Source organism: Thermobia domestica, chromosome 1 (assembly GCF_964235325.1).
Source record: "Thermobia domestica chromosome 1, izTheDome1.hap1.1, whole genome shotgun sequence".
In the NCBI taxonomy this organism is placed as follows: Eukaryota; Metazoa; Arthropoda; class Insecta; order Zygentoma; family Lepismatidae; genus Thermobia; species Thermobia domestica.
In genome coordinates, this window is record NC_137454.1 from 292,486,755 (window position 1) to 292,513,664 (window position 26,910).

At 35.0% G+C, this 26,910-nt stretch overlaps 1 protein-coding gene across 16 annotated transcripts in view; it reads right to left on the reverse strand.

Annotated features, from left to right (window-relative positions):
- sv (paired box protein shaven) overlaps window positions 1-26,910 on the reverse strand; it is a 390,766-nt gene that overhangs the window by 105,594 nt on the left and 258,262 nt on the right. For 13 of the 16 annotated variants that reach the window (XM_081726726.1, XM_081726727.1, XM_081726737.1 and 10 more), the window contains 2 exons: window positions 24,863-25,028; window positions 22,720-22,899 (listed from right to left, as the gene is read on the reverse strand). In XM_081726726.1, coding sequence (XP_081582852.1) covers window positions 22,720-22,899; window positions 24,863-25,028 — 346 coding nt within the window. The remainder of the gene's footprint in view (window positions 1-22,719; window positions 22,900-24,862; window positions 25,029-26,910) is intronic. The other 3 variants (XM_081726754.1, XM_081726757.1, XM_081726766.1) reach the window with 1 other exon arrangement.

Genomic DNA, 26,910 nt, shown 5'->3' on the forward strand with positions numbered 1-26,910 from the left:
TCTCCCCTAAAATTAGACTAAATTTACAGAAAAGTCGAAATTTTGGAGTGGGGGGGCGGACCCTACGTATATCCCTGCACCGAGATAAGACTGCAGAGGCTGCCTGTAATACTAAATATGTTTGATTCCTTTAAAATCTTTCTTGCGGGTTTATGGAGAGAAATATTTTATCTATTATTAGTAGCAGAGAGATTTCAAAATGACTGTGAGTATTCAAGTTATTTATTTATTTATTTATTTATTTATTTATTTATTTTTTTTTTTTTTTTGAGCGTGAGTATAGACAAAGAAACAGATCTAATTTCGTATTATACATTACGCCAGCACTGGAAAAATACAGTTTTTAATCCTGTTGCATATGGTTTTAATAAACTTCCAGAATGAACGAACGAACAAAGGAATAAACAATTGAAAACTAAAGCATATTGTGTGCATATAACAACGATCTGTGCGACGCTAATAAATTAAATGCTCTGGAAAAGCTTTTTTTTTTTTTAAAAAAAAAGAAAGAAAGAAAGAAAAAAGTTATGCTTTTATGAAGCTGAATTGTTTACATATCATTGGCTTGGAAACTGGCTATTTGAAAGAAAGAAAAAAAGCGCATGAATGTCCCTACATACAATGAAAACATATTATATACATGAAAAGTTAAACAAGCTATGGAGATTTCAGGCTCAAAATTCATTCATTCCACCTCTTACTTTTTCACATTTCCAAATTTTCCAAAAATCTAAGGTAAATATTAATATTTATCCCAGTAATTATCTAAAATTACTATAAAATACTTTGTAATGAAGTAATTAGTATTGCCGAGATTTCCCTCATTATGAGAAAATAAGTAATATCCCTAGGGAACGAATGTTCTCCAATAACGAACCTTTTAAAAAACAGTTGTTACAAGTATACAGCTGTAAGTAAATGTGTTATAATTACTCGTATATAAACATTTTGATTTCTTCCATGCAACCAATCTTTGTTCTTTTTGCCTATTTTTCACTGCGATTATTCTTATATCAGTAATTAGAGGTAAGTGTAACTGCTGAACTTGTTTGACAACACATGTATTTGTTTCCCCATCTGTCTATTGCACGACAACTTCTGTAAAACTCATCTGATTTTTAGTGAAACTTGGCGTGTGCATTCTTTGAGGCTCTTGAAATAGGCCTATTGCTTGCAGTTCAAGTCTGCCAAGAATAAGGGATAAACTCAGTTATAATTTGGAAGTTCGTGTAGATAAAAAATGAGAAAGAAAAATAACTCTCCAAGATAACTTTTGTAAAGACTGTATGATTATAATTAAATGCAGTTTACTTTTCTTTGAATTTACCGAATTGTCCTCATTGCTTGGAGATATAATGGCTCAAAAACAAAAGGGGTAAATTTTCCTCTACTTCTAAAAATCATAATAAGTCAGGAGTAGAGTGCTTATTTAAGGTGCGACGGGTCTTTGGTTCGATTTCAGACCATGTAAGTTTGTAACGAACAATATCGTGTCTGTGCGTTTTCTTAATCCTCATTGTAGTTATATGGTTAGAATTTGCATCTTTGGCTCTTCTGACCCTGGTTGGATTGCTGGTGGGAGCTTATGTCGTTTGCATCCTATGTTAAGCTGTAGATCAACATACCAAACCACAGGCCGAAAACAGGCACTAAACTCCAAACTAACCAACGAAATTAAAGGGCTTTTCAAGTATCGGGTCGTTATTTCACTGCAATTCCGAAATTCCTTGAAACTCAATTGTTTTTCGTTGTTAAGGATATACACATCTGTTATTTACTACAAAGGAATAATTCTTTCCATATTTTAAAATAATTTAAAAGGAAATAGTGTGTGAGATATACGTATAAGCAAGTTGAAAATGAGTTTTAAAAAGGGCACTTAGTGCTTCAATTGTGGTAAACATTTGCATAAGAAGAATCACAAAATGGTTATAAAATATTTATTGCAGCTGTGCTCTTTGTCATTATCCTTTGCTTTTTACTTAATCTTTGAAGTACAAATTGTTTCAATTGAAAATATGAATCATCACTTATTCTTTTTCCATTTTAGATCCCTCCGCCGCACCGTACCTCGATCACAAGACAGGGAGGGAGAGAGAGAAGAGAGATTTTCGCCTTTCACCGCAGCTCGCAGAAGGATGAAAAATAAAAAAGGAAAATAGAATGGAATGGAAAGCCAAGCCGAACGTGGCAGATTCCCCATACAACACTCCACACTAAATTGAACCCTAAGCCAACCAAGAGAACCAGGCAGCACCCATAATCTACATTATCTGGACCCGACATAAAGTGGCCAGACTGGCGGAGTGCATTAAGGCTTATTACCCTTGACAAGTGCATTATCTTGATATTGGCGAAATAAAACGCCATCTACAACGAGAGAAGGGGAGGCGCTGGAAAGGGGAAGGAGCTGCTGGGAGAAGGGAGCGGGAAGAAGAGAAGGAGAAAACACAAGACATGGAAGAAAAAGAAGAGGAAACAAGCACCAAAGAAATTATCTTCTTCCTTTCTGTGTCTCTTGTGGTGTGTGTCTTTGTGATTTCACAATCTTATCCCTTACCCTTCGCCCCCCCCCCTCCCCGACTCTTAAGCCTAACATTTCTTTGCAAAATTTAGCTTCATACAATTTGCAAACCCATCTCTCTCTCTCTCTCTCTCTTGTTCTCTCCTTATCATTACTCTGTAATCTTCATAATACTTGCTGTAGGCTATATAGCTACTTATACAATATACATACGTAAAATAAATATAAAACTCTTGGTTTTGTTGTCTCCACTTATTATTACTAATAAATTGTCTTTCGACTTTGTTCACTATAATTACGGTACATGAAAGAGCAATACTAAATAAAGCCAATCTTATAAATACTCTCTATTATTATTATTATTTTGCAATCAAACTAACAATAATAACGTGGCTATGACCATATCAGTAAGAGTCATTTCAAGAGAAACTCATACAATTTTCTCGTTTTTTTTTCTCGACCAGAAGTGAGTGCTTTACTACTGAGCCACTCTTCTCCCCCATCAATATATATATGTAAATAACATGATGTACACTTGCAGAAGTTTCACCCTTTCTCCATTGTAAACATGTTCTACAGTCCGCCTCAAATCTCCTAACGTTTAAGACATGTCCTCCTTTTTACAATATTCAATGCAAGTTGGGTGACGTTGTCTAATAGCTTTTTTCGTGGATTAGAAGAAAGTAATTTCAAAGGTACGTTCTTATGATATATGTCACTATAGCGTTAATAAAGGTGTAAGTACGAATTTGTTTCTCAATATCTTAATTTCTCGCGTTAATATTTCACGTTATGCCTGTACACGAAAGGAAACGAAATTCGACAACGTCGCACCTGCACGCCATTGGCTTTCGACAGACGTCAAGAGGTTTGAGCCGAACTTTAAAATAGTAATTTTTGATAGTAAGAACCTGCCTTCTTGACAGTGGAAGACAAAGTGTCTTATATAGGAGGAATATGAAATGACGTAGTCTCTGGCAAAGATCGGAAATATCTTACGTATAAAATATACGTAAGTCAGAAATATGTTAGTTCAACCAATACTAATATCACAAGAAGAGTGAGAATTCTCAAAATATACTAGGTATATACTGTGTTGACGAGTTTCTTTTGCCGATAAGCGTATAATTCTAAATCTATCCTTTCATCTGGACCTCTAAGAGGCTTTAGCTCTTGTGTGATTATCCAATAAGGCTTTTCATACTTATAATATTGAGCAAAATCATCTGTATATGTGAGTAGCAGAAATATTTGCGTTTACCCAGAAATGGTTTGAATCAAAATTATAGGAGTTTGTGTGTCAAGAAAGGCAGAAATGATGTCGCTTGGAGTGGATGCGCTGACGATATATCATGTCAGTGAATCGTGCCACAAACTGAAATTTTCACGTTACAGCCATAATAGCCAAATGTCGACCTGCGAATAAAAGTAGAAAAATATGTATAATTTGTTCCATGCGTGACAGACACAGTGTAGCTGGCCATCATAATATACCTGAATTGATACTTGCCTTAAGTGTGAAAATGTTTTCTTAGCGACTCTATTCTGCAAGGCAAGGCCGTTGACACCAAACTGATTTAGAGAAAAGTGCAGATTTCATATTGTTACTTTCAAATGTTCATAGCTCAGGCTCTAACAGTGTTAGGCATATTAAACAAAAGCCAGGATAAAAAAAAAGTTTCAGAAATGATGTGTGGATCTTGTTTTGTTCTGGTCAACAAAGAGTTAAAAATCATTCATCGCTGCCATACAGCATTGAAGTAAGCAGCTGATGTATGGTGGGTTGCCTGCATCAAGGCGATGTCCTAAGAATGCGTTGGAAGTATAAATGATGTGAAAATATAGTTAGTATTATCTTTCCGTGAAACTTATAGTCCTACAATTTCTAGTCGTTATCAACTAATGATCAACTTGCATAATCAACATATTATTATTGAAAATAACTATATCTATGGCTTAAATATTTCGAATATTCAATATTTCAGGCTATTGGCAATTGGAATTCTATTTATCCTGACAGGATTATTACCCATCTCTCTCAGATCCCTTTTTGAAGAGCCTATTACAGTCACTTTCTTAGAGGCCAAGACATCTTCATTACAGTTCATTTGATGAGAAGTGCTTGTTGCGGAAGTCCGTCTTAAGTGGCTTGACCTACTCGTTTCTCTTTGCTCCGTATTGTTTCTTTAAAATTTCATTTCCGAAAAGTTTGTGTCATAAACTTTCAATATAGTATTTTCTCGGTACTGCTGTAAACACAGAAAGCTATTTATCAAAGTGGAAGTTGAAACTGAAACAGATTCTTAGCTTAATACTAACTTATTTTGATAGATGGAAGTGGGATCTTGAATTAAAGGATTAACTTAATACATAACAGAAAAAGAACCAAATATTATTACAAACATAACTAATGTGAAAATATGTAAAACCCAATATTTTTCTTCTAAAATGAAGCAAATTTAAAATAATATTTAAAAAAAGAACTTTAATTAATTTTAATCAAAAAGTACTTCTTAAAAATATATTGAGAGCAGATATTTAATTTTTGAAGACAGAATTGAAATGACCGAGAATTGAATATTATTCATTTTACTCGCCTACACTTTACCTATAGAACAATTCTATCTTAACTATATAGAAAACTACATGAACTGACATAAATTAAAGGGGTACTTCCGGTTGACGTGGAAAGTTGAAATTTGGCATGATTGTAGCTTTGCGTGACTAACCGACAGGAAAATTGCCAAAATGAATATTTTTAATTTTTAGAGGATCTAAAGGGGAGATGAAGAAATTCCCCATGTTATTTAAATGGGCCTTTTTTGGACCTATAATCTCATGTTTTAGGTACTTGGAACTGGAATACAAACTTCAAATTCGGTACGCTTGTATGTTTTTGTTAGCATCACCTAAGTAAATTACTACGAATAAAAATTTCCAACCTTAGAGTGGTTTTATGGAAAACTGAAATCTTTCCCATGTTATTTACATGGGACATTTTCTACACCCCAAAATGTTTAGGCACTTTCGGAAAGATTCGAATGATGACATTTTGTATGTTTGTAGCCTTCCGAGACTAACCGACAGGAAAATTTCCAAAAGTGAATATTTTTAATTTTTAAGGGGTCTAAAGGAGGAGAATGAAATCCCCATGTTATTGAAACGAACGTTTTCTTGGGATAGAAAATCTTATCTTTTAGATAATTGACATAGGAAAAGAAACTTGAAATTCGGTAGAATTGTGGGTTTAAGAAGTGCAAGGTAGTAAGTAAGCAGAACAAAGGTGGAGATATGGAGGCGAAATACCCAGCTGGGCAAATTCGGGAAATATGAAAAGCAAATGCATGAAATTCACTGTTAATGGAAAGCCTGATAAATAAGCGATGCGAGAACGTAGGCCGAGCAAACGCAGGGGTCTGGGGGCGGAGCCTCCATCTAGCCAAAGGCTAGTCTTTCTATATACCTGTATTTAAATTTCCTGTTATGCAAATAATTCCAATAAACAATGCAAGAAATTTAAACTAAAAAAGGTTCGGGTATATAAAAATCACTAATCAAGATATGAATATATATATATATATATATACACTAAACTGTTTTATTTTTTATAAAGTGACTAGAAACAATGCTATCGCAAAGTAGACATGTAGACATTCCCATAGAAACTCAAACTTGTTTGTACTAAGTAGTAAAACAACCAAGAGGAGAATATTGAATTTCTGTGAGGCGCGGATGTCCCGTTGATCCACTCCATTCCTTGAGAATCCTTCGGGAGAGAAGTTGCCGCGCTTCCGGGGCGACAGAGTGGAGCAATGCCCCGGAGACTTCCCTTGTGCTCGTAGCGCTTCGCTCTCCCCGCAGCTGTCCTCTTCGGTTGCTGATTAATGGTGAAATCGGGAAGCTTTCGTCTGCTTGAGTAAGCGTTCACATCTTGACGGGCGCACCGCCATACAACTAATGTTCTTTTTAACGTTTCATTAAGTTTAATTATGCCCAAGGAGTTTAGTGGAACAACTAAGCGACAAGTAATTGAGAAAAATAAAAGAAAGAAGAAAAATAGTGGTGACACTCCGTACATAAAAATCTAAAACTAAAGATGACATTGATACAAATTAAAAAAAAAAAAAAACTTTGTAGTTTAGAGAGCGAAAATGCTTCGATTTGGCAAGAGACCATGTTTATTTCATAGTATGGTACATAGTGATTAGGAAATAGCACGCAATCTTTCAAAACATTAGGAAAACCTAAGTTTCAGGAAAATTTAGAGCGTTTATCTTTTTCAATCAGTCTAAATATTGATACACGAAATCTTAGCTCTAAATTTACAAATATTCTAAATACAGTAATATTAGTTGAAAATTTTAATAAAGATGGAATGTAACTTCGGTGTGTTCATGATATAGTGCCTAACGTCATGACTGGAGACTAGTGGGTTCGAGTCTGGTTGGACAGGTGTACTCCAACGTCAGCTTTCCTATTCAATATTATTTCTTACTAGAAGGGTTACCCTTAAAACGAGAGGAGACAGAATTCTTGTGACGAGACAGATATCTTCCAATAGGAATAGGCACACTTTCCGAAACAAGACATCACTTTTTCTGTACCTTTTCAATACGAGATAATCTTAACTCTTCTCGTAGGCAATCCTACATTTTCTGCATGGGACATCATCAGATCCTTAGCCCGCAGCAGCAGCTTTTAGATAGAGGACACTATCAAGTGAATTTGAATTGTTATTCGATACAGCTAGTTTCTAGGGAAACTTAGTTGTTTGAGGTTTATTTCCCTTTTCACAATGAAACATGCATCTCCAACTTAAAACTGGATCTAAACACGTAAAAATTTAGAGCTTTTACTAGGTAAAATTTAAAGGACATTTTCCAGCATCAATTCGATACATTAAGCTAAGATTAAAATCATTAAATCATATCGAATTGTTCTTTAATTAATGTATTGGATATAAAGAGAAATATGTGTCTTACTCAAAATTGATTATCTTACATACACGATAGATAAACGTGAGATAGGAGGAAAACATATGTCGTTTGGAGTGTGTTTTAGGGAGAGTTAAAGAGAGAAGGGGCTAAGAATAGTCACGGCTGAAAGTGCTACACGGTAGTGTCTTCCGAAGAAAAGACTCATTGTGTGACTGATTTTGTCGGCGAAGAATTCGCCACTGATCCGTCTTGCATTCCGTGGATGCTAGGCGGCCGTAAGATCGGAACCTTTCCGTGAGAAAAGAAACGCATTGGAAGATGCTGTCGTCGGTCCCAATCGCAACAAAAGCTTAGCATCATTGGCTTAGGAAACAGCCACAGAAATACTGTTCTTTGGACTGCGGTAGGGCTTCAACGAACTGCGCGGGGGGAATTGGAGAACAGAAAGAGGTATTCTTTGCCATATGCGTCTTAATGCCGAATTCTTCAACGGTATGTCAATTAGGAACAAGAGCTATTAATTACTAGAAGAAGCTCCCACCCGCTTTGCATTCTCTTTCTCCGTAATCCTATTAGTGTCAAGGTAGAATCTTTAGAATCTTTGAATACGCACAAATAACAAAAATGATTTCTTCAAAGGTTTTTCTTTTGCTGTCCTCACTCCCCATCTATTGATTGCATGCTTACTATGAAAAATAGTCATCGATTTATTGGTTCCTGTATGTACATATATATTAATCAACATTTTATTAAGACTAATAATCAATATTGCACATGGTTGTTAACTTACGCAGCTCAAGTGTTTGCGTGTAGAGATGTTTTCAAGTGTTTGCGAGCACTTTTGGAGTCAATCGAGCTACAGAAGTGGGTAGAGAGCCAGAGCAAGCTCATGAAGTTAGTAAGCCCAAACACGAAGTCCTATTAAGGATACCAAGCACGAGTCCAATGAGATTAAAGTGCAAGATAGAACGAGAACGATCCTCATTACAAATAACGAGCTCAAGTTCGAGCGGTTCCTGCCGTGAGCCTTACTGAGATTATTAAACGCCAACTTCATTCAGGATAGCAAACCTGAGTCCGCGCAAACTTAAGTGATTCGAAAATGGCTATTTTTGAATGTGTGTAGCCAATTGATCCGTTTCGTATGTACTCCCGGCATAGTTTTCTCGGTGAGAACAAGAAATTTTCAGTGTCAATCTAACACTGTGAGATGAACGAAGAATTGCTTGAATTAACCAGAAATATAAGAGTTGGGTACCGTTGCGCTGACCACTCATCACACACTGTAACATGTGCAAATTGGTCGGTCTTAAGCCTCCCTGGGTTGTGGTTATATAGATAAAAAATATAGTATATCCACGTAATTATTTGTATAATTTTAAATACCTTTAGAAAACACATGGAAAAGTCTCAACTTTTTCTACAATTTTTAACATACTAAAAAGCTCATCTTAAGGGGATTTCCACGCGCGTGACAATGTAATCTTTTAGTAATATCAAGCTACAGATGCAAACACACACACACACATTATATATACACACACACACACACACACACACATATATATATATATATATATATATATATATATATATATATATATATATATATATATATATATATATATATATATATATACACTGCTACCGCCTTGGATGATGCGCAGCACGTGGTACAACCATAATAATGTTTTCTTATAATTATCTTGTGTACTCTAGTACTATTGAGTAAGAATTATACACAAAAAAGATTGAAGAAACAAGTGTTTACTTGTGTTTTTGAAGATGCAAAAAGGGGAAGCTTACAATGACTATTAGAAAAGCGATCCCTGACAGATTTGCGAAGTAGTAGTAGTTCCATCCTATATAGAAAGAACATCAAACAAAACATATGAAGCCCCCATAAATCATCGCGATGAAATGGATACAACAACAGGCTTATTCACATTGGTTTACTTGTTCATTTGTTTAGATGTCCATTGGGTTTCTTAATTTGGTTCCAAGTAGCAAAGCCCCTCAAACAGAAGCAGACAACACACAACTTCCTCCTCATCATCATCTTCAAAAGCACACCGACAAACCCATTTCCGAGCTAAGGTTCACTGCATGCAAGATTACTTAATCACGTGGTACCACACACGGCGGTGCCTGGAAGACACCCGCACCTGACGCCCGCTTCTTGTAACCGAATTCCCTTGTTTTATGTGTACATCTCTCCAGTTTGTTTGTTTACTCGTTTGTGTTATGCCGCTCGCAGCATGAAATTGGGGAAAGTAAGCGAAGAACAAAAACTAGAATATAGAGCCTCTTCAGAATTGTTCTCGTACATTTTGCATTACGTAAGTATTAGATACACGTATATAAGAAAAGGACTTGTTGACTGGATGCTAAATTCTATTTTTTTTTCTTTTAACTACATATGATGAGTAGACTATGTAGTCTTATAAACTTCTTTATTTAATTTTTGATGCAATGGAAATATGTGAAGGAAGCTGAAGCTCGAAGTTCCGAAACGTGCAACTTTAGACGAGAATGAGATTGTCTTTTAATTAGGAATGTTATTTTGATCTTGTTTAGGAGCTTCCTCGTGTGGCTTATGGTTAGTGTACGCGCCTCTGGCGTGGGTAGCTCGGTTTCGATTCCCGGTGGTTTCGGATCCCACATTAAACTGAAGGTCTATGTCTCTCATAGACTCACTGCTGAAAGGAAAAAAATAAATTAAATGAAATCTTTGTTTTACGTCCCACGATTGTGCCGCTAGGCTAAAGGATACAGTGATTATAAGAAATGAATGCAATTGTGGCATGAATAGGGAACACCGTAGTCTAATGGTTAGAATGTTGGACTCACATCCGCGTCGTCCCGGGTTTGATTCACTGTCGGTGCTTCCCAATTTTCGGCGTCCACCCAGCATCGTGGGGCAAACTGGGGAGTCACGCGAATAAGACATGACAACCACTAGGTCTAGAAAGCTCATGATACAACTGTTAGAGAGAAGGAAATGCAGCGCACGTGTTCATCGTTCGGCTCCACGTAATTCAGCTGGTCTCTAACAGATAGCGTTGGAGTGGCTCTGGTCCACAAAAAGGATTGTTACGCCAAGTGTTTTTGTGGAATCAATAAAGTGGCAGGAAACGGGAGAAATTCGAGAAAATCCACAAAGCTCATTTGGCGTGAGCAGAGATCGAACCAGGAACCGCATGCACAAGAGGTGAACGCTCTACCACTGAGCCACTGTTCCCCACCGCTGCTGAAAGAGACAAAGAACTCCAATTCAACTAACAAATCTGACTTTGTTTGGAGTTTAGCACTTGGAGGCCGAACGTGGACATGATGTATGACATAGAAACCATTTTGTATGCATTCTGAATGGGATTCACACTTATACGTCTTGTATCAAATTCCAAAACCTACATCATTTAACCACAATGACGTTCCAATATCATGTCACATCATACTATCATATATCGAACCAAGGGCGCCCATGTTGTGGTTTCCAAGGGGAGCCAAGTATAAGCGACGTTTCAAATATAGTTCGAGCTCCTCCGTGGCTAAGCGGTTAGCGTACGCGCCTTTGGCGTGCGAGGCCCGGGTTCGATTCCCGGCGGGAGCTCATGTGGTTCGGATTCCACGTTAATCAGTAGGTCCACGTCTTACATAGCCTCGCTGCTGAACGGGGCGTTAAACTCAAAATCAACTCAACTCAAATATAGTTCAAATTTTGTTGTAATTTATGTAAAAATTCTGTTGGGTTTTCGATATTCTGAAGTGTAATTTCCTCTAGAGGGGGAGATCACCCACCTTGCCCCCCTGATGGACGCCCTTGTATGAAACCCTTTAAGAATAAATTCGAAGAAAATGTCTGTAACATTATCAAAATATTTTTCTAAACAGTTACGTGTATTTGTTGATAGAAGTTTTGCTTCCCTCTTCAGCACAGAGGTTATATGAAACGTGCAGCTACACTTTTACGGTGAAGACTGAAAAATCGTAATACCTTCTATAATTTCCCACTTGAAATCGAACCCGAAACCAAGTGCACCAAAGGTGCTCGTGCTAGCCACTGCATCAGTGGAAGGGCATTGAACAGTTATCATGATAAAGGCGTAGAGATACGCAGAAATACACAATTTTGTTCATTCAAACGCATATTGTTACTACATTAAAAATCAATAATATTTGGAAAAATATTTGATAGTCGGTAACATGACTTTTGTTGATATCCAGCATACTAAATACCTCGTTACAATCCCGATAAAAAAACTTTGTTTTCCTTAATGTAATTTTCACAAGACAATGTAAAATAATACAAAAAACAGACAAATAACAAACCGCTATGGTCTAACTTTCACTGTGTTTAAATTGTACAGCGTTAGTTGCATTGTGGTTCTATGGTTCAATGGACATCATCCCTGACTATCATTCTGTTGTCCCACGTTCCATTCTTCGCAAAGCGTTTTTCTTTTCTCTTTTATCAGGAAAAAGAAATAAATACGTAACTAAGTATAGTAGTTTAGTAATCTGACTTGGGTCCCGTAAGCTATAGAAATCATCCAAATGAATAATATTTGAGTAATACATGGAGCAATAAAATGGAAGGAAATGCCGTATGCGTATTACGAAAAAAAAAAAAAAAAACCTCCAGTTCTAAGTGTTTGTGCACAACGAAACTTATCATTCTTCAGCTACCAAAATGGTTTTCACTAATCATCCAATTGTTACAAAGACGAATTGCTATACTGATTTGAAAATGATATTCGAGACATTTACTACGGCTTCATTGAAACATTTGAATTTGTACCACTACACTCCTTTTCTAACACCCATGGACGAATACCAAACACATTTGGTAACTTTCTAGGTAAGATATCGATGTCCAAGGCAAATTTGGGGTTTTGTTTTCGGCTTGAGATCATATTCAGTCCAATTGTATAACACAGTAGTAGAACAGCAAGTTTTCCCTAATTAGTTGTTGATAATAATAGAAATCCATGTTCTCTTGTTGTGGTGTTATTTCCTTACCTAACAATACGGATAAGGAAGATTGTTAGAATCAAATTTGATCTGTTGGAAGTGAAGATGTATTAGATTTAGTTGGCAAGTGAACCTGACAAGATAATAGTTTGGTGTCAAAACAGAAACTAGTAGCTTTTTCTTTTTCTTCTAAGTTGAATAAATTTCAAAGGGAACAGAAAAGAAGAGAAACCAGCATCACCACAGTCTCTCCCACAGAAGCAAAATTAGCTCTCACTCAGAGATTCTTCTCATCTCTCTCTCTCTCTCTCTTCTTTGCTCACCTTGTCATTCTCTCTCTCTCTGCACAAATTTGGTGTGTAGCAGGGTCTTCCCCTAAAGCAGCCAGAAACTTGTGACAAGTGGTAGACTACACTAGGAAACGGCAAAGATCAAAGCAAAAGCGCTACTAAGAAAGATTCATGCGTCATCCGAAGCGGTCGGTGCTGCTGGCTTCAAATGATCTTTCTTTTTTTTTTATTTCTTCTCCCCCTTCTGCCTTTTTCTTTCTTATTGCTTTCTCTTCCTCTTCTGATCTTTCTCTTCCGACTGTTCCACAGTAAACACTAGACGACTGTGTCTAGTAGCAACCATTGGTTTTTAGGCAAAGGCAGTTGAAGGAGGCAACAGGGATTTATTTAACCACATTGAATTAGAAACTGAAGAGACACTCAAGTGGAAGGTTTCTAGTGGTTTTTTTTTTTTATTATTATTATTTGCTTTAAGTGATATAAACTAACTCTATGGTTCTATGATAATCTAATATGTCATGTGTAAATATATAGAGAGTATTCAATAAAAATACGAGTATGAGTTTGGAGATTCATTACAAAACAAACTTTTGTGCTGCAGGACAACTGTGTGGTTAGCGTGGATAATTTTATGAACAATGCAGGGGCGGATAAATGACAGACTTCTGGGGGACGGTAGGTTGTAATACTGCCACTTAGAGCTGCTTTTAAGAGTTCCAAATTCTGGAATGGGTTTTGTTTACATATAAAATAAGAAAAAAAGCTTCCTCTTTTGGGGGGGGGGGCGATTGGGGCGATCGCCCCCTGGGTCAATGCCTTTGATTCTCAAGTTCGATTCCATAATGAAGAATGTCAATAATTGATCCAGCATTGTAAAGCGATTCGAGAGTTCTCGAATAAAATGCTTTACTTTGTTTGAGAAATCCAGAAATAGGTGGCTGAATATGACCTACTGGAGCTCTTTATGAGTTAAGATTCCTCCCGAACTCTCATTCCACCAATTCTACCGCTTATATTTGTTATTCCTCTCCTTTAACTTGTTACAATTTATTTGTTACATGAAAATCTAGTTTATTAGCTACACAATTTTAGTAATTTAAAATAAGCTCGAAAAGAGACATTTCAAAGCATCCATTCAAATATGAAAAGGGTTTCACAAAATGAAAAATGCGAACATACGCAACCAAAAGTTATCTAAACGTTACGAAAGAAGACAATGAGGGTCGAGTATTAAAAAAAAAAAAAAAAAAAAACTCGTTTCTGAAGATGGTGATGTAAGACAGACAATCCGAAACTACTAACCCTGCAGCTTCAGAACACGAAACCCATTGCTGAAAAAAGCAAGAATTCTCTGATGGTGTTCTCTATTAACCCTAGAACGCAGAACATGGGTCAAAAATGACCCAGCAGTAATTTATGTATAGATTTTTGTCTGCAATATTTGTTGCACAGTAGTTTTTCTCCGTGACATCTATTGGTTTGTTTACTACATAAAAATAATGTATTTAAGTTTTTGGTTTTGTATTTATTTTTTACATTTTATTATATACTAGCAGCGTTCACCCCGCTTCGCTGCGGTCACCCCGGAACGCAATAAACGTTGTTACTTAGATAATTTTTACTTTTTCGCTTTCAAGTGATATGATAAAAACCATAGAAGATTGCAGTAAATGTTAACATTATATCGCCTGTCATTTATGTTAACCCGCCCCGCTTCGCTGCGGTCACCCCGGAACGCAATAAACTTTGTTACTTAGATAATTTTTACTTTTTCGCTTTCAAGTGATATGATAAAAACCATAGTAGATTGCAGTAAATGTTAACATTATATCGCCTGTCATTTATGTTAACCCGCCGAGTGACACGGTCATGCGGGTTGCATATAAATACGTTTATTTTTATACCTATGATGAACTAACAAAGGATTTGTACGTTATGGACACTTGAATGGTCAATTATCTCAAGACACTGGTAATTAAAAATTAAAGTGATATGATAAAAACCATCTAGGGTCCAAATCCTAATAACCCCCCAAAAATGAAAGAAATTGGTTCAGCCGTATTAGCGTGATGAGCTAACAAAGGATTTGTGCGTTCTCTTTTATATAATAGATATTTCTATACGTAGTATACATAACATGGGTCATTTCTGACCCGCGGTATGTTTTAGTATTAGATTACTATTATATATTAGTATTAGTATATAATACTAATACTAATCTTTATAGTAGTATTAGATTAGTTCTTTACTATAACAAATTAGTATTTGTTTTACTAAAATGTTATTACATTTGTAGTAGTATTATTACTACTAGTCTTGTTCTTTGAATTGGATTTTTTTTAGAAATATATACTCTGAACAGACTAATCTTATGGACCATGTTATGGACCCATGGACCCATCATAAAGACCCATGTTATGGAAACTAAGGTACAATTCATGTCATGCGTTTAAGGGTTAAGCCAGAGGTTCTAATGGTTAAGTGGTTATCATACGCGCCTCTGGCGTGGGAGACAAGGTGTCGATTCCCAGCGGGAAATCATGTGGTTCGGTTCCCACTTTAACTCTAGGTCCACGTCTCATATAGAATCGCTGCTGAAAAGGGATACTCAGCTGAAAATCAAAATTAAATCAAATATATTAAGCCAGATAATAAGAAATGAATGGTGATAGTGAAATGAAAGATTAAAGGGCAATACTAATAACGTCCATGTCCTCAACTCCACAGGGCTCGAACTCCCAACCTTAAACCGTGCAGGTTAACAGGGAAGTAAAACTACATACTATATATAATTTAATTTCAAATGGTAAATGAGAATTTCAGAACTTTGGAACTTGATTATAGACTGAAGATGATCATATATTATTCTATGTGTATGGGATTTTGGGTTTCTGTGTTTTGTGTTCTTACGCATACTAAGATTACGAAAAGCGGAACCTACTATAACATGGGCTCCAAACCACGATCGAGGTTTGAATCCGATCCAGTTGGGGGACGCACATACAATCAACCTCACAGCATAGCTCGTTCCCCACCACATTATTTCGCCTCCAAGAGGCCTGGATTACAAGACCACGTCACGGGTCCCGGCTCGTGGAATGAAAAGAATGAATGTTCAAGAAAACTGCCGGATACATCTTATCCACTACAATTTCACATGGCTTAAAATCTAATCATGGGACCTCTAATATTAGAACAAAGATTAAATTAACGCTTTACCATTAAATTATTGTGCTCTTTTTTAAAATGTTTATTTATTAAATATTGTAATGACGCTAATCATGGTAAATAGGCATACAACATATGGTAAGTTTGTTCAGCCATATTTTAATACGTAGTAAACTTGATGCAAATTAACTACAGACTACCGCTTGTTCCATTCGGAAGATTAAGCTCATTAATTTCGAATTGCAAACTAGCAAGAGATTGCATTCCCAGCACTTGAATTAATCTGTTGCTTGTGTTTCTATTATAACTTCCATCAGCTACTCTTTATATTTCCAGCATGCATCCCTTCTCTCTCTCTTTGAAGTCCTCCACTCTTGGAACAATATCTTCCCTCCCGATCTCATTGTCCATTTGTGATATGCATCAACTATCCAAGTGCTTACTATTAAAACATACAAATTGTATTTACGACGTAGAAAAGCTGAGGGAAACTCTCCCCTTATTTCGTAACAAAAGAACAATATAGTGATGTCTCGAGGGTGTTGTCTTCTTCTCTCTATTCATTAAGTCCATTATAATTTGATGTAGTTTACAGGCTCTTCGCCCCCCATTGAATACTTGACCGGTTGATTTTTCGTTCTATTAAACCTAATTCTTACTTACATTTAAGTTACCTATTTACATGAATATAGATGCTTTTGAATAGACAAATGTTAAAATGTACGTTTTAGATACATGATTTGGCAGTTTCTTGTTTCCATTTCTGGTGGAAACATCGAGTTTTAATTTTTGATTGTATCTTAAGAGGTTTTTTTTTTTTTTTTTCTTGGGCACAAAGTTACGTGATGGAACTTACAATTTAATGTAAGAACTGACTTATATCAGGAATAAATCCAGTAACACACGTACAGAAAGCACACATCCTAGCAATTCAAACTCAACTGCTTTCAAGCCCCTGAAAAAAGCCGGTTGGGGACGATTTGAACGTGGCCAGTATATAGGTACATAAATCTTCATGCAAAATTAATCCTCACAATATATGCCGTTCTCCACCACACAATGTCGCTTCCACGATAGCTGGATTTCAGGACCATGCTCCTCCTCCTCACCATCATCATCATCAGTATTCTGCTCTTATAGGCAGGTCACTTGCCGCAACTGAGAAGCTTCCATGCACCACGGTCCTCCGCTAAACTCTTCGTCTTCACGTATGATCTTTCTGTTTTTATATTATCCATTAATTATAGTCTCCTTCGCCCTCTCCCTTTCTTTCCTGCCACCATACCCTTTAGGACGTCCTTCATTATACAATTTCTTCTCAGGCAATGTCTCAACCAGTTTCTCTTCCTCTTCTCAATAATATCTAGACGTGTTTCTTTCTCCTCCACTATTTCTAACACCCTCTCATTCGTTTTCCGCTCGACCCAACTAATTCTTTCCATTCTTCTCCACACCCACATTTCGAAGCCTTCCAGTCGTTTTTCATCACTTTTACGTAATGTTCATGTTTCTGTTTCATACAGTACAACACTCCATACGAAGCATTTTATGAGTCTTTTTCTCAACTCTTTATTCAAGGTCCCACAAAACAGACTTTTTTTTTTTTAAATTCCTAAAGGTTTCTTTCGCCATTTCTATCCTTGCTTTTATTTCACGTTCCCACTTCATGCCATTACTAAGAATACTACCCAGATATCGAAAACTATTCACTTGTTCTATTTTCTCTCCTCCCACTTTTATAGATGACACCGACCGTTTCGTTCCAATCACCATGGCTTTTGTCTTCCTAACATTTATTTTCATCCAATATTCTTCATAGCCTTCCTCAAGTTTTTTAACATCGTATTGATTTTCTCTTTAGATTCTGCAATAAGCACCATATCATTAGCCAACCATATGCACCTAATCATTCTACCTCCTTCTGAAATGCCGTCTTCATCATGTAGGCTCTTTTTCAGTTCTTCCCCTATCCTAACACTTACTTGTTGGTTCATATATAAGTTTCTTATGAGTCTTATATATGAACCGGCAAAAAGAGATAAGAAAATGAAAGTATAATGAATCCTATGTCGCTGCTTATCCCGGTCAAAATTTTAAGAAAACATCTGTTCTTGCGGCGTTCTTCTTGTGCTCTCCACAGCAACAGATTAAAAGAAAAGGAAAATAATTTTAGAATAGTTGGATAGAGAATATAATATCGATCTCAGTTTTACACGAGGGGCGTCATTTCAGACTGCTTGGGGGAGGGGCAAGAGCACCACCGACATAAGATTGATTGATTGATTTTGAGTTTTACGTCCCGTTCAGCAGCAAGGCTATATGAGACATGGACCTACTGATTAACGTGGAATCCGAACCACATGAGCTCCCACCGGGAATCGAACCCGGGTCTCCCGCGCCACCACCGACATAAGACTTTCATGTTTTGTACTAGTATATTAGTATACAATTGATTAAAGTATATGTGTTCCTCAAAATCTTGGGGGGGGGCAATTGCCCCCTCCTGCCCCCTCCTGCCCCCCTAAATGACGCCCCTGTTTTACACATAGTGGATAAAGATTTTGACAATTGAACAATTACAGTGAGATAATTTTACATTGTTCGTGTTGTATTAATTGAAATTATCCATATATTTGACAACGAAAGTTAAAACTAAAAGAAACAAAAAAAACTTGATGATAAAACTATAAATTTGCATATGAATTGAAGTCATTATTATGAAAATATTCCCTTCATACGTAAAGACACGTGCCATAAATAATTCTTATGCCATTGCGACATATATATCATTCCAATGATATTGGCTGAATTAACGGAAAAAGAAATGACGCAAGGAAATGGGGACCATTATTCTTGTGATTGACCGCAAATGCATTTGTCAATTTCGGTTCCCCTTCCCTCCTTCCCCCTCTTTCTCTGATTTTTTAAAAAAAATACTCGCTAGCACTCGTCAATATTCGAAGAACCCACCGCACACACATACATTTGCAGAAAGACACATATTCATTATACACATGCATGAAATATTGTTTTGATTAAGCTATCTATCACGCGACAAGGTTAGCCACTTCTTCCGGAATCAACCCTAGTGGTGACGTTCGGCACTGAATGAAGCACTATGCCACTATTATTTAAGTTACATACGCATGTATATAGATATTCATAAATGTATCGTGTGTGAGAACTAGGAAAAAAGTAAAACGAACTGCTCCATCATCACCCCTTGCGGAACTCATAACCGAGAGAGAGACTATTGCAATCGTTTTAGTCGTCAGTTCTTTGTGCGCATCCAACAACACACGGATGGAACATTTTACGGAAGTTCTTCAGAATAGGGCCATACTTTTTTTGGGGGGAGGGGTTATTTCCTGTGCTCCTCACTCACCCGCTGAGTTAATAGAATCAAGTACTTTCCAGTTGGTTTCTTCTTTTTCCATCTCTCTCCATTTTCCCTAAGGAACAAGCAGACGTCACGAGAAGGATAATGCTGTTCGGTTGTTTCTTTCAGTTGGTCCTTATAACAGTTCGTTCACATGACTTTGTATACAATCAAAGAATAATGAAACCTTAGTTCCAACAAGAATTGACGATTCTATTTTATTTATTATGCATTGGTTCTTTTTGTTTCAAATTTACATCAGTGTTTCCAATAAACAAATGAATTTTTCTTTTTATGGTTGTTCATAGTTTGGAAAATGGTTCCAAACTGATCTACAGACAATTGAAAATGTCTATAAGAGATAAAAATAAATCATTTTAGGCTAAAACATATCTATAGCACCTAGACATTTTTTTTTTTTTTGCAACGTTTGAATGCAACTTCCAATTAAAGAACTTTATCCATCTTTATGTTATCAAATCTACTTTAATTCAATTTGTTGTTAATTGTGACTTTTTGTGTTGTTCTTTGTTGAAGTTATGCGTCCCTTTTCAGATCGAGGCTATATGAGACATGAAATCCAAACCAACATAATATGTTCTAATTTCAATCCTCTTTCACCGGGAATCAAACTCAGCACTCTATACAACAAAAGGATGAGCGCTAGCCACTAAACCAGCGGGGATAGCTAATTGTGACTTGTAGATTTGTCAGTAGACTTTGCTTGAGTTAATGAAATTTGGCAAAATTTTTATTCCTGTCTGTTTCCTTCCTGAAGTTATTCTATTAAATTATTCTTTATTATTCGTTTTCCAGTGAACCATGGGGATACAGAAAAAGAGTGAATAATCAAGAGTAGAATTAGCTGTTTGTAAATTTGTTTTACAAGGTATTAAAGGATTATATTATCCTGCAAAACTCCAATATATAAAATAATTCAGTTAACAAATCAATCAGGGAACTTATTATTCAGTTCAAAATCTTTTGTTGTCGCGATTTCTGTCGAGGAATTTGAAGTTTAAAATACGTATACAAAACGATAATCATGTTTGTTGTGCTGTATGGTTGTGAAACATAGTCGTTTACTGTAAGGGATGAACGTAAACTGAAAGTATTTGAGAACAAGATCCTGAGACGAATATTCGGATCCAAGAGGAACGGGAATGGAGAATCGCTGAAACTTCATAACGAGGAAGGAACTACATAATTTATACCCTTTACCAAATATTGTTAGGGTCATCAAATCTAGGAGGCTTAGAAAGCCAGGTCATGTAACCAGAATGGAAGGAAGTAGGAACGCTTTCAAAATCCAATCGGTAAACGAATATTAGGAAGAAATAGGAGCAGATGGGAGGACAATATTAAGATGGATTTCGCAGAAATATGAATACAGAGTAGAAACTGGATTTATTTGGCTATGGATAGAAATCAATGGAGAGATTTTGTGAACGCGGCATTGAACCTCTGGGTTCCTTAGGCCACAGTGGTAGTTAGTACTGCTTATGACTACAATATTATTACGTATTATTATTATTATTATTATTATTATTATTATTATTATTATTATTATTATTATTATTATTATTATTATTATTATTATTATTATTATTATTATAGCATTGACGCAACCAGTGTGTGTTACATATGAGAAACTGAGGTAACAACTGGTACTATTTAAAACTAAGTTCTTTTAAAATTTAGATCAATGAATTTAATCCGATACAGCTTATTCTAGTTTTGGAACTACATATAATTTAAATAGAAATAAAATATAACCAAAGCAATCATTTACTTATTACTATTTTCTATCATAGTTTCATCAATATAGTATGATCAACATATCATAATCTTTGATTGAGGTAATTATATATTGACGAAACTATAAAGCACATTAGTGGTAATAATAAGTGTTTACTTTCCTCAGATTTTATTTTTATTAAATTTAATCGAGTTGATTTACTTTGTAAACGTATTCGTATTTGCTATTCATAACTGCGAGTTTTGTTTGCAGCTTTAGTCTGCCTTATTCTTGTATTTTATTTTCCTCTTCCCTAGATATTTTCCACATTTCACATCTTGAATTATTTTGATTGATTGATTGGTAGGAATTTAACGTCTGTTTTCGGCAGCTAGACTATGTGAGACAGGGTCTACTTTATAAGTAGAACTCAAACCACTATTGATGCTTATATGATATTTTGTGAGTCCATAGAGACTCGAATTCTGGACTAGTCGCACAGAAAATACGTACTTAGTCTCTTGATTACGCAGAGGCATATGATTTATTTACAATAGTAAGCTTATTTTATACTTTTTGCTCTATTTTTTTCGTCTACAATAGTTTCTACTTTAAATCTTTTCATATTAGATATTGTTTTAATACCTTTGCTATATTATTTTGAACGTATCAAATTAATATCAGCCAATCTTTCGTTCAGTTTCAAATTCAAATTCATATATTATACTAGTATATACATCTTACCTACACAAATTGTTGCTACCAGTTTGAAACGCAAATGTATATCTACTAATAAAGGTTCATTTTTACTGATTTTGGTGTTGGTTACAAATTATTTTGTATATAAACAGATTTTTATTTCTTACATATGTATGATATTTATAAAATGTTTCAATTTATTACTAAAACTGCTATATTAAACAAAAAGAAGAAAAATATTCTTGCATTTTACGTCTACATTCCACAATATTCATTATGCTACTCTACAAAAGAATAAATAGCCATGCGTGCAGTAAGTAAAGAATACACATTGTCTACGAGTGTGGGAGTTATATTATTTTACGAAAAACACTTGTAAAAAATAGCACAGTAATTATACTGTGGATATACAAGTTCAACCTAGCTTATGGTTTCAAATATCAAGACAAAAATATTTTATAAGTTTTGTATTTTATAAATTGATTCAAATCCCTTTTAAAGTCTAAAATAAAGAATTAATTCAAGGGCAGGTGCAATGAGGAAACTCTGAATTTATGGAAATATTAAAAAAGAAAGTTCTTAGTATTGTTAGGGTAAGTGTAAAGGAAAAATGCAAAACCACCCCGTGTTTCATTTTGTTTCTTTTAAATGCTTTAAGAAATGTCTAGACTTTGTGATGATGATTTTCAACAAAGAGTATATAGTGATGAGTAGGTAGCACTATAGTATTGCTACCTTTCCCCATAACAACTTGTGGAATCCAATGAAAGAGGACGCGAATTAATGTAATTTTAAAATTCTCCCAAACAAGTAGAAAACAGAGGATTCTCTTTTAAGCAAAACAAAGAAAAAATCTAATTGAAATTTCCCTGAAGGCGAAAAAAATGAAATGTTAAAATAATAGAGAAAAATAAGCTAGTATTTTTTTTTTTTTTTTTTTTTTGAGGCATGTGCCTTCAGCTCCTTTTGTTAGAGTGATAACAGAAGCAAAGGAGGTGCATAGAACTTACTGCCCATTGGAGTATGCTTTGGGTTTTTCAAATAGGCCTATGATGGTCTCTCGGGTGAGTTCATTCTGATGGAAATGCGTAGAAGGTGAGAGCAACTGCGGATAAGATCGAGATATTGGTGATGGTCCACAATGAGAGAGTGGTTCATGGTGTTGGTCCCCAGAGTCTTGCTGAAAATGTCTGCAAAGATTGTAAGAACAGAGAGGATATCGCGTGAGGATATTTGGCTGTGGTTTTCTTTCTATCCCTAAGAACTCAAGGCAAATTTTAAAATGGGCAGCAGTGATGTGGGAATATGTTGAAATTGGGACAGTTCCAATTTGTAAGTGGAAATTGATAAGTATTATTAAATATCAGCTTAACTGTCTTGCTGAGAACATAAGTTTTATTGTATGGAATACAAGTTTGAAATTAGTTCTAGATGTTCTGAGTTTTAAACAAATTCATTCTTTAAAAATAAGCACAAATACATTAGTATTTATAATCTATGAGGTTTCCCCTTATAGTAAAACTTCTTTCTTATTTTTCACCAACTGATATGACATTTACAAAAGATAAAAAAAAAAAAAAAGTATAAATAGATCTTGAGCTTACGCTTCGACTCTTCAAGCGGATTGAGAAGCAAAAGAGTTGTATTTCTTCATTCTTTTTAATGTTATATGTATACTACTAACTTCTCAAGAGAGATGCAATGTCACTAATATTTTCAGCTCTGTAATAACCTTTGGAGTAGTTTTATATTAACTTTGTAGAAAAGTTAAGAATAAAAAAAAAACTTGTGTGATATTTATTGAAGAAAGTGAAAAAGTTTGGATATAATATTAAGTATAGTCATGAGTTATAACTGTTTCATTATGAACATTCTAAAGCATATTTTAAACCTTCCGTCCTTCATCATTAGAAAGAGTGTCCGAAATCGACTCTACAGGCGCTATGCATACATATTCAGTTAGTATTAATGTTGCTTTACATGCAACATGAAAAATATTAAAGAAGAATCTCATCAGGCAACTGAACTTTTAATCATTTTAGATTACCTCGTGTGTTAGATATGTATAACAAAGATATAGTGGAATGCATACAAGTAAAACACTACATTAATTATTACGCAGTAGAAAAGTTCAGTAACAAAGCAGTTATTACTATCCAAACAGATTTTGCATACAATGAAACTTAACGTTTCAGATGAACATCAGAGCTTGTATCAAATGTCTCAAAATGCGACTCACAGTTATAGAATTTAGGATCATTATGTCATAATCAATTTATATTGTGTCAATTTTATATTTTACAGCTCAGATATTCATCCTTTGAAGCAAAATATCAATCATTATACAAGTAGAATAACGTGGAAATTAGTGATACAATGCTAATTTCAAATGACCGAATTTAAGCAACGAAATGTTTTATGATAAATTACTAGTATAATAGAGATATTTTAAGGAAAAGCCAAAACTGTTCTTTCAATCCAACAAACTATTATTTTATCATCATTCCTATTATTATATTTTGTAAATTAAAAAGAAAAATTGATAACATCCTGTTATTTTTAAATTGTGATTAATATTCAAATAAAAGTATAAAAATAAGATTATAAATATTAGCACTAAAAAGTATAAATTTCAATAATTAATTAATCAGATTATTTTCATGAAATATTTTAAAGTAAATTATATAAAGTATAAAGTAAATTAGTTTGAGTAGCTATAAAATGAACTTAGTTCTTGGTTCTTTCAGTTTGAATTTTCAATAGTAAATCTTTTATTTCAGTTCTATACATTAATATAATTTAGTTAAATGATAGTAATATATAATTTATTATAAATTAGACAATTATTATATATGCTTTAGTGATTTGTAAATGTATATAAAAGACTGATATTATATTCATAATGTATTACATAGCATTTACAAATAATTTTAAATTGTGGGGAAAATTTCATATCAAATAGCCAGAAAATGACATTCTTAAAGCTAATAATACTCTTAACTGAACACTTTTTTTTTCTTGAATTTATATATTTATTTAGTCATTTTGATGCAACGCATTTGATAGGAAAGTTTATTAGCATTGTATCACAATTATAGTGATCAAGATGATATATGGTTGAAACGTTAACTTTATAAGATGTGATAATCTTACCTGGAGAGAATCTTGGAGACGCAACCGTGGGATACCCGTAGTTGTCTCGAGATGTCGCATGGTCGAACCCCGTTGTGCGCCAGCTCTACGATCCTTTGCCGTACCACATCTGGCAATGGCCGACCGTTGACGAAAACCCCGCCCAGCTGATTCACCCCGCCGTGACCTGTTGAATAGAATTTAAGCCATTTTTAGTCACTACATAAGAATATTTTTACAAATTAAATTTTATATACATGTATAATATTGGTCCGGTTATAAGACCAACGTATTACTTTAATATGTTGAAAATATGCAAGAAAGATGATTATATCATCTAAATATTATAACTTGTAAATCTAATTAAACATGACCTTTTAATATATAAAGATTAGGGATAAGTTATAAAGTTCTCTAGGTAATTGATGTTATGTTAAAATTAATCCCAGTTATCATTTTTAATTTTCAAGTTGTTATATATTTTTCAAACTGTGAATATAAATTGTCTAAGATTTTCAGAAACATAAAATTTTATTCATCGATTTGGTGTTAAGTACTGAATAAGAATCTAAAGTAAACCCTCAGTATACTTCATACAGCATGACTTATATTGCATGTACAGAAGATGATTTGAATGGTTTGAAACATTGTTTTAAGGAAACAACATTTTACGTGAAAGATTACTCCCAAGAAAAGCTAACCTGATTCACAGAATAAGCATGTGTGGATAAAACCGAGGCCAAAAGCGCTGAAAGAATGAAGTTTCAAGAAAAGTTTTAGAAATCTACATTTCCGAACGTTCTGTCCATGTGGAGTAAAAATTATCCTTTCTACGAGAACTATAGTGGTGGAGGAAACAAACAAGATTGTTAGTAGTTGGTCATAGCTTTTACAAAGGTTGAAGAGCTGTAACTAGATCAGATTATGTATGCACCACATTTGCATTATGTTAACTCCTGTTTTACTTTGTTTTCAGTCCCTTTTGACATTCATGTTCCACCACCAAAAGCTTCTTCTTCTCGTTCCTGTCTTATGCTTTGTTTTATCTCTCTACTTTTTGTTCTTCCTCCACCTTCCTTTTTGTTCATAATTCCAGCCTTTGCTGTCTCTCAGTTCCAAAACTCTACGTACTGGAAGTACACACATTTATACATACGCAAACAGATAGAAAGCTAGAAGGGGGTTGGATTAGAAGATTATCCTGGTGGCTACGTTTCTAAAGGCAATGATAGCCTGCGGTGGTCGTGAAGTTTGTGTCGCCTTCTATGAAGGGACACTAAGGGACTACATTAAGCTTGTGTGTAAGAGAGAGACAGAACGAGTTATATCTTCCAAAGCGGACAAACGCAGAGAACATGTTTAGACGCAAAAGACAGAAAGTGAGGAAAAGGGAGCGGAAGGGACTGGTGGTGTTAGAAACAAAATAACCCAGTGGGCAGTAGTACACTAAGTATCTCTGAATCCTCTTACACCCATTTCTCTTCAAACCTTGAAAGAAAGTTATGTACAGTACATAAAACCATTTTCTTCCTCTCCCAGGTTCCCTTGAAAGCTTTGGTCTTGCAGAGTTACCCCTACCTCTCTGAGAAGCTGAAAGCACCAATATGGCTGCGTAAAGGGCTATAAAGGAATTGCCCAAATGAGTGAATGCTCTTAGGTTTTCCAGTGAACCTCAAAGCTGGTTTCCTGTCTTTCTCTCTTTCTCTCTCTCTCTCTCTCTTAGCTTGGCTTGCTTGCTTAAGCACTCACACAACAAAAGTGCTGAGTTTTTCATTTTTTTGTTCTTTAGATGATAATGTTTCTACAACGTTGCAAAGCACAGGATTATCTCTTGGATTTCAGATGCAGATATCTAGTTGGACCCAAAGATTAAATTTCAGACTACATATTTGCTTATTATAGTAGTAAATTTTGTAGGCGAGGCTCATGTTATACTGTAAAGTCTCTAAATTTTATTAGCTACACACAATAATTATATCTTGATCTAATGCTCTTCTTATTTGTTCTGTGTCAATCTAAATCGCTTCGACACATTCCGAAAAATTAGCACGAGCATTAAGAATGTTAAC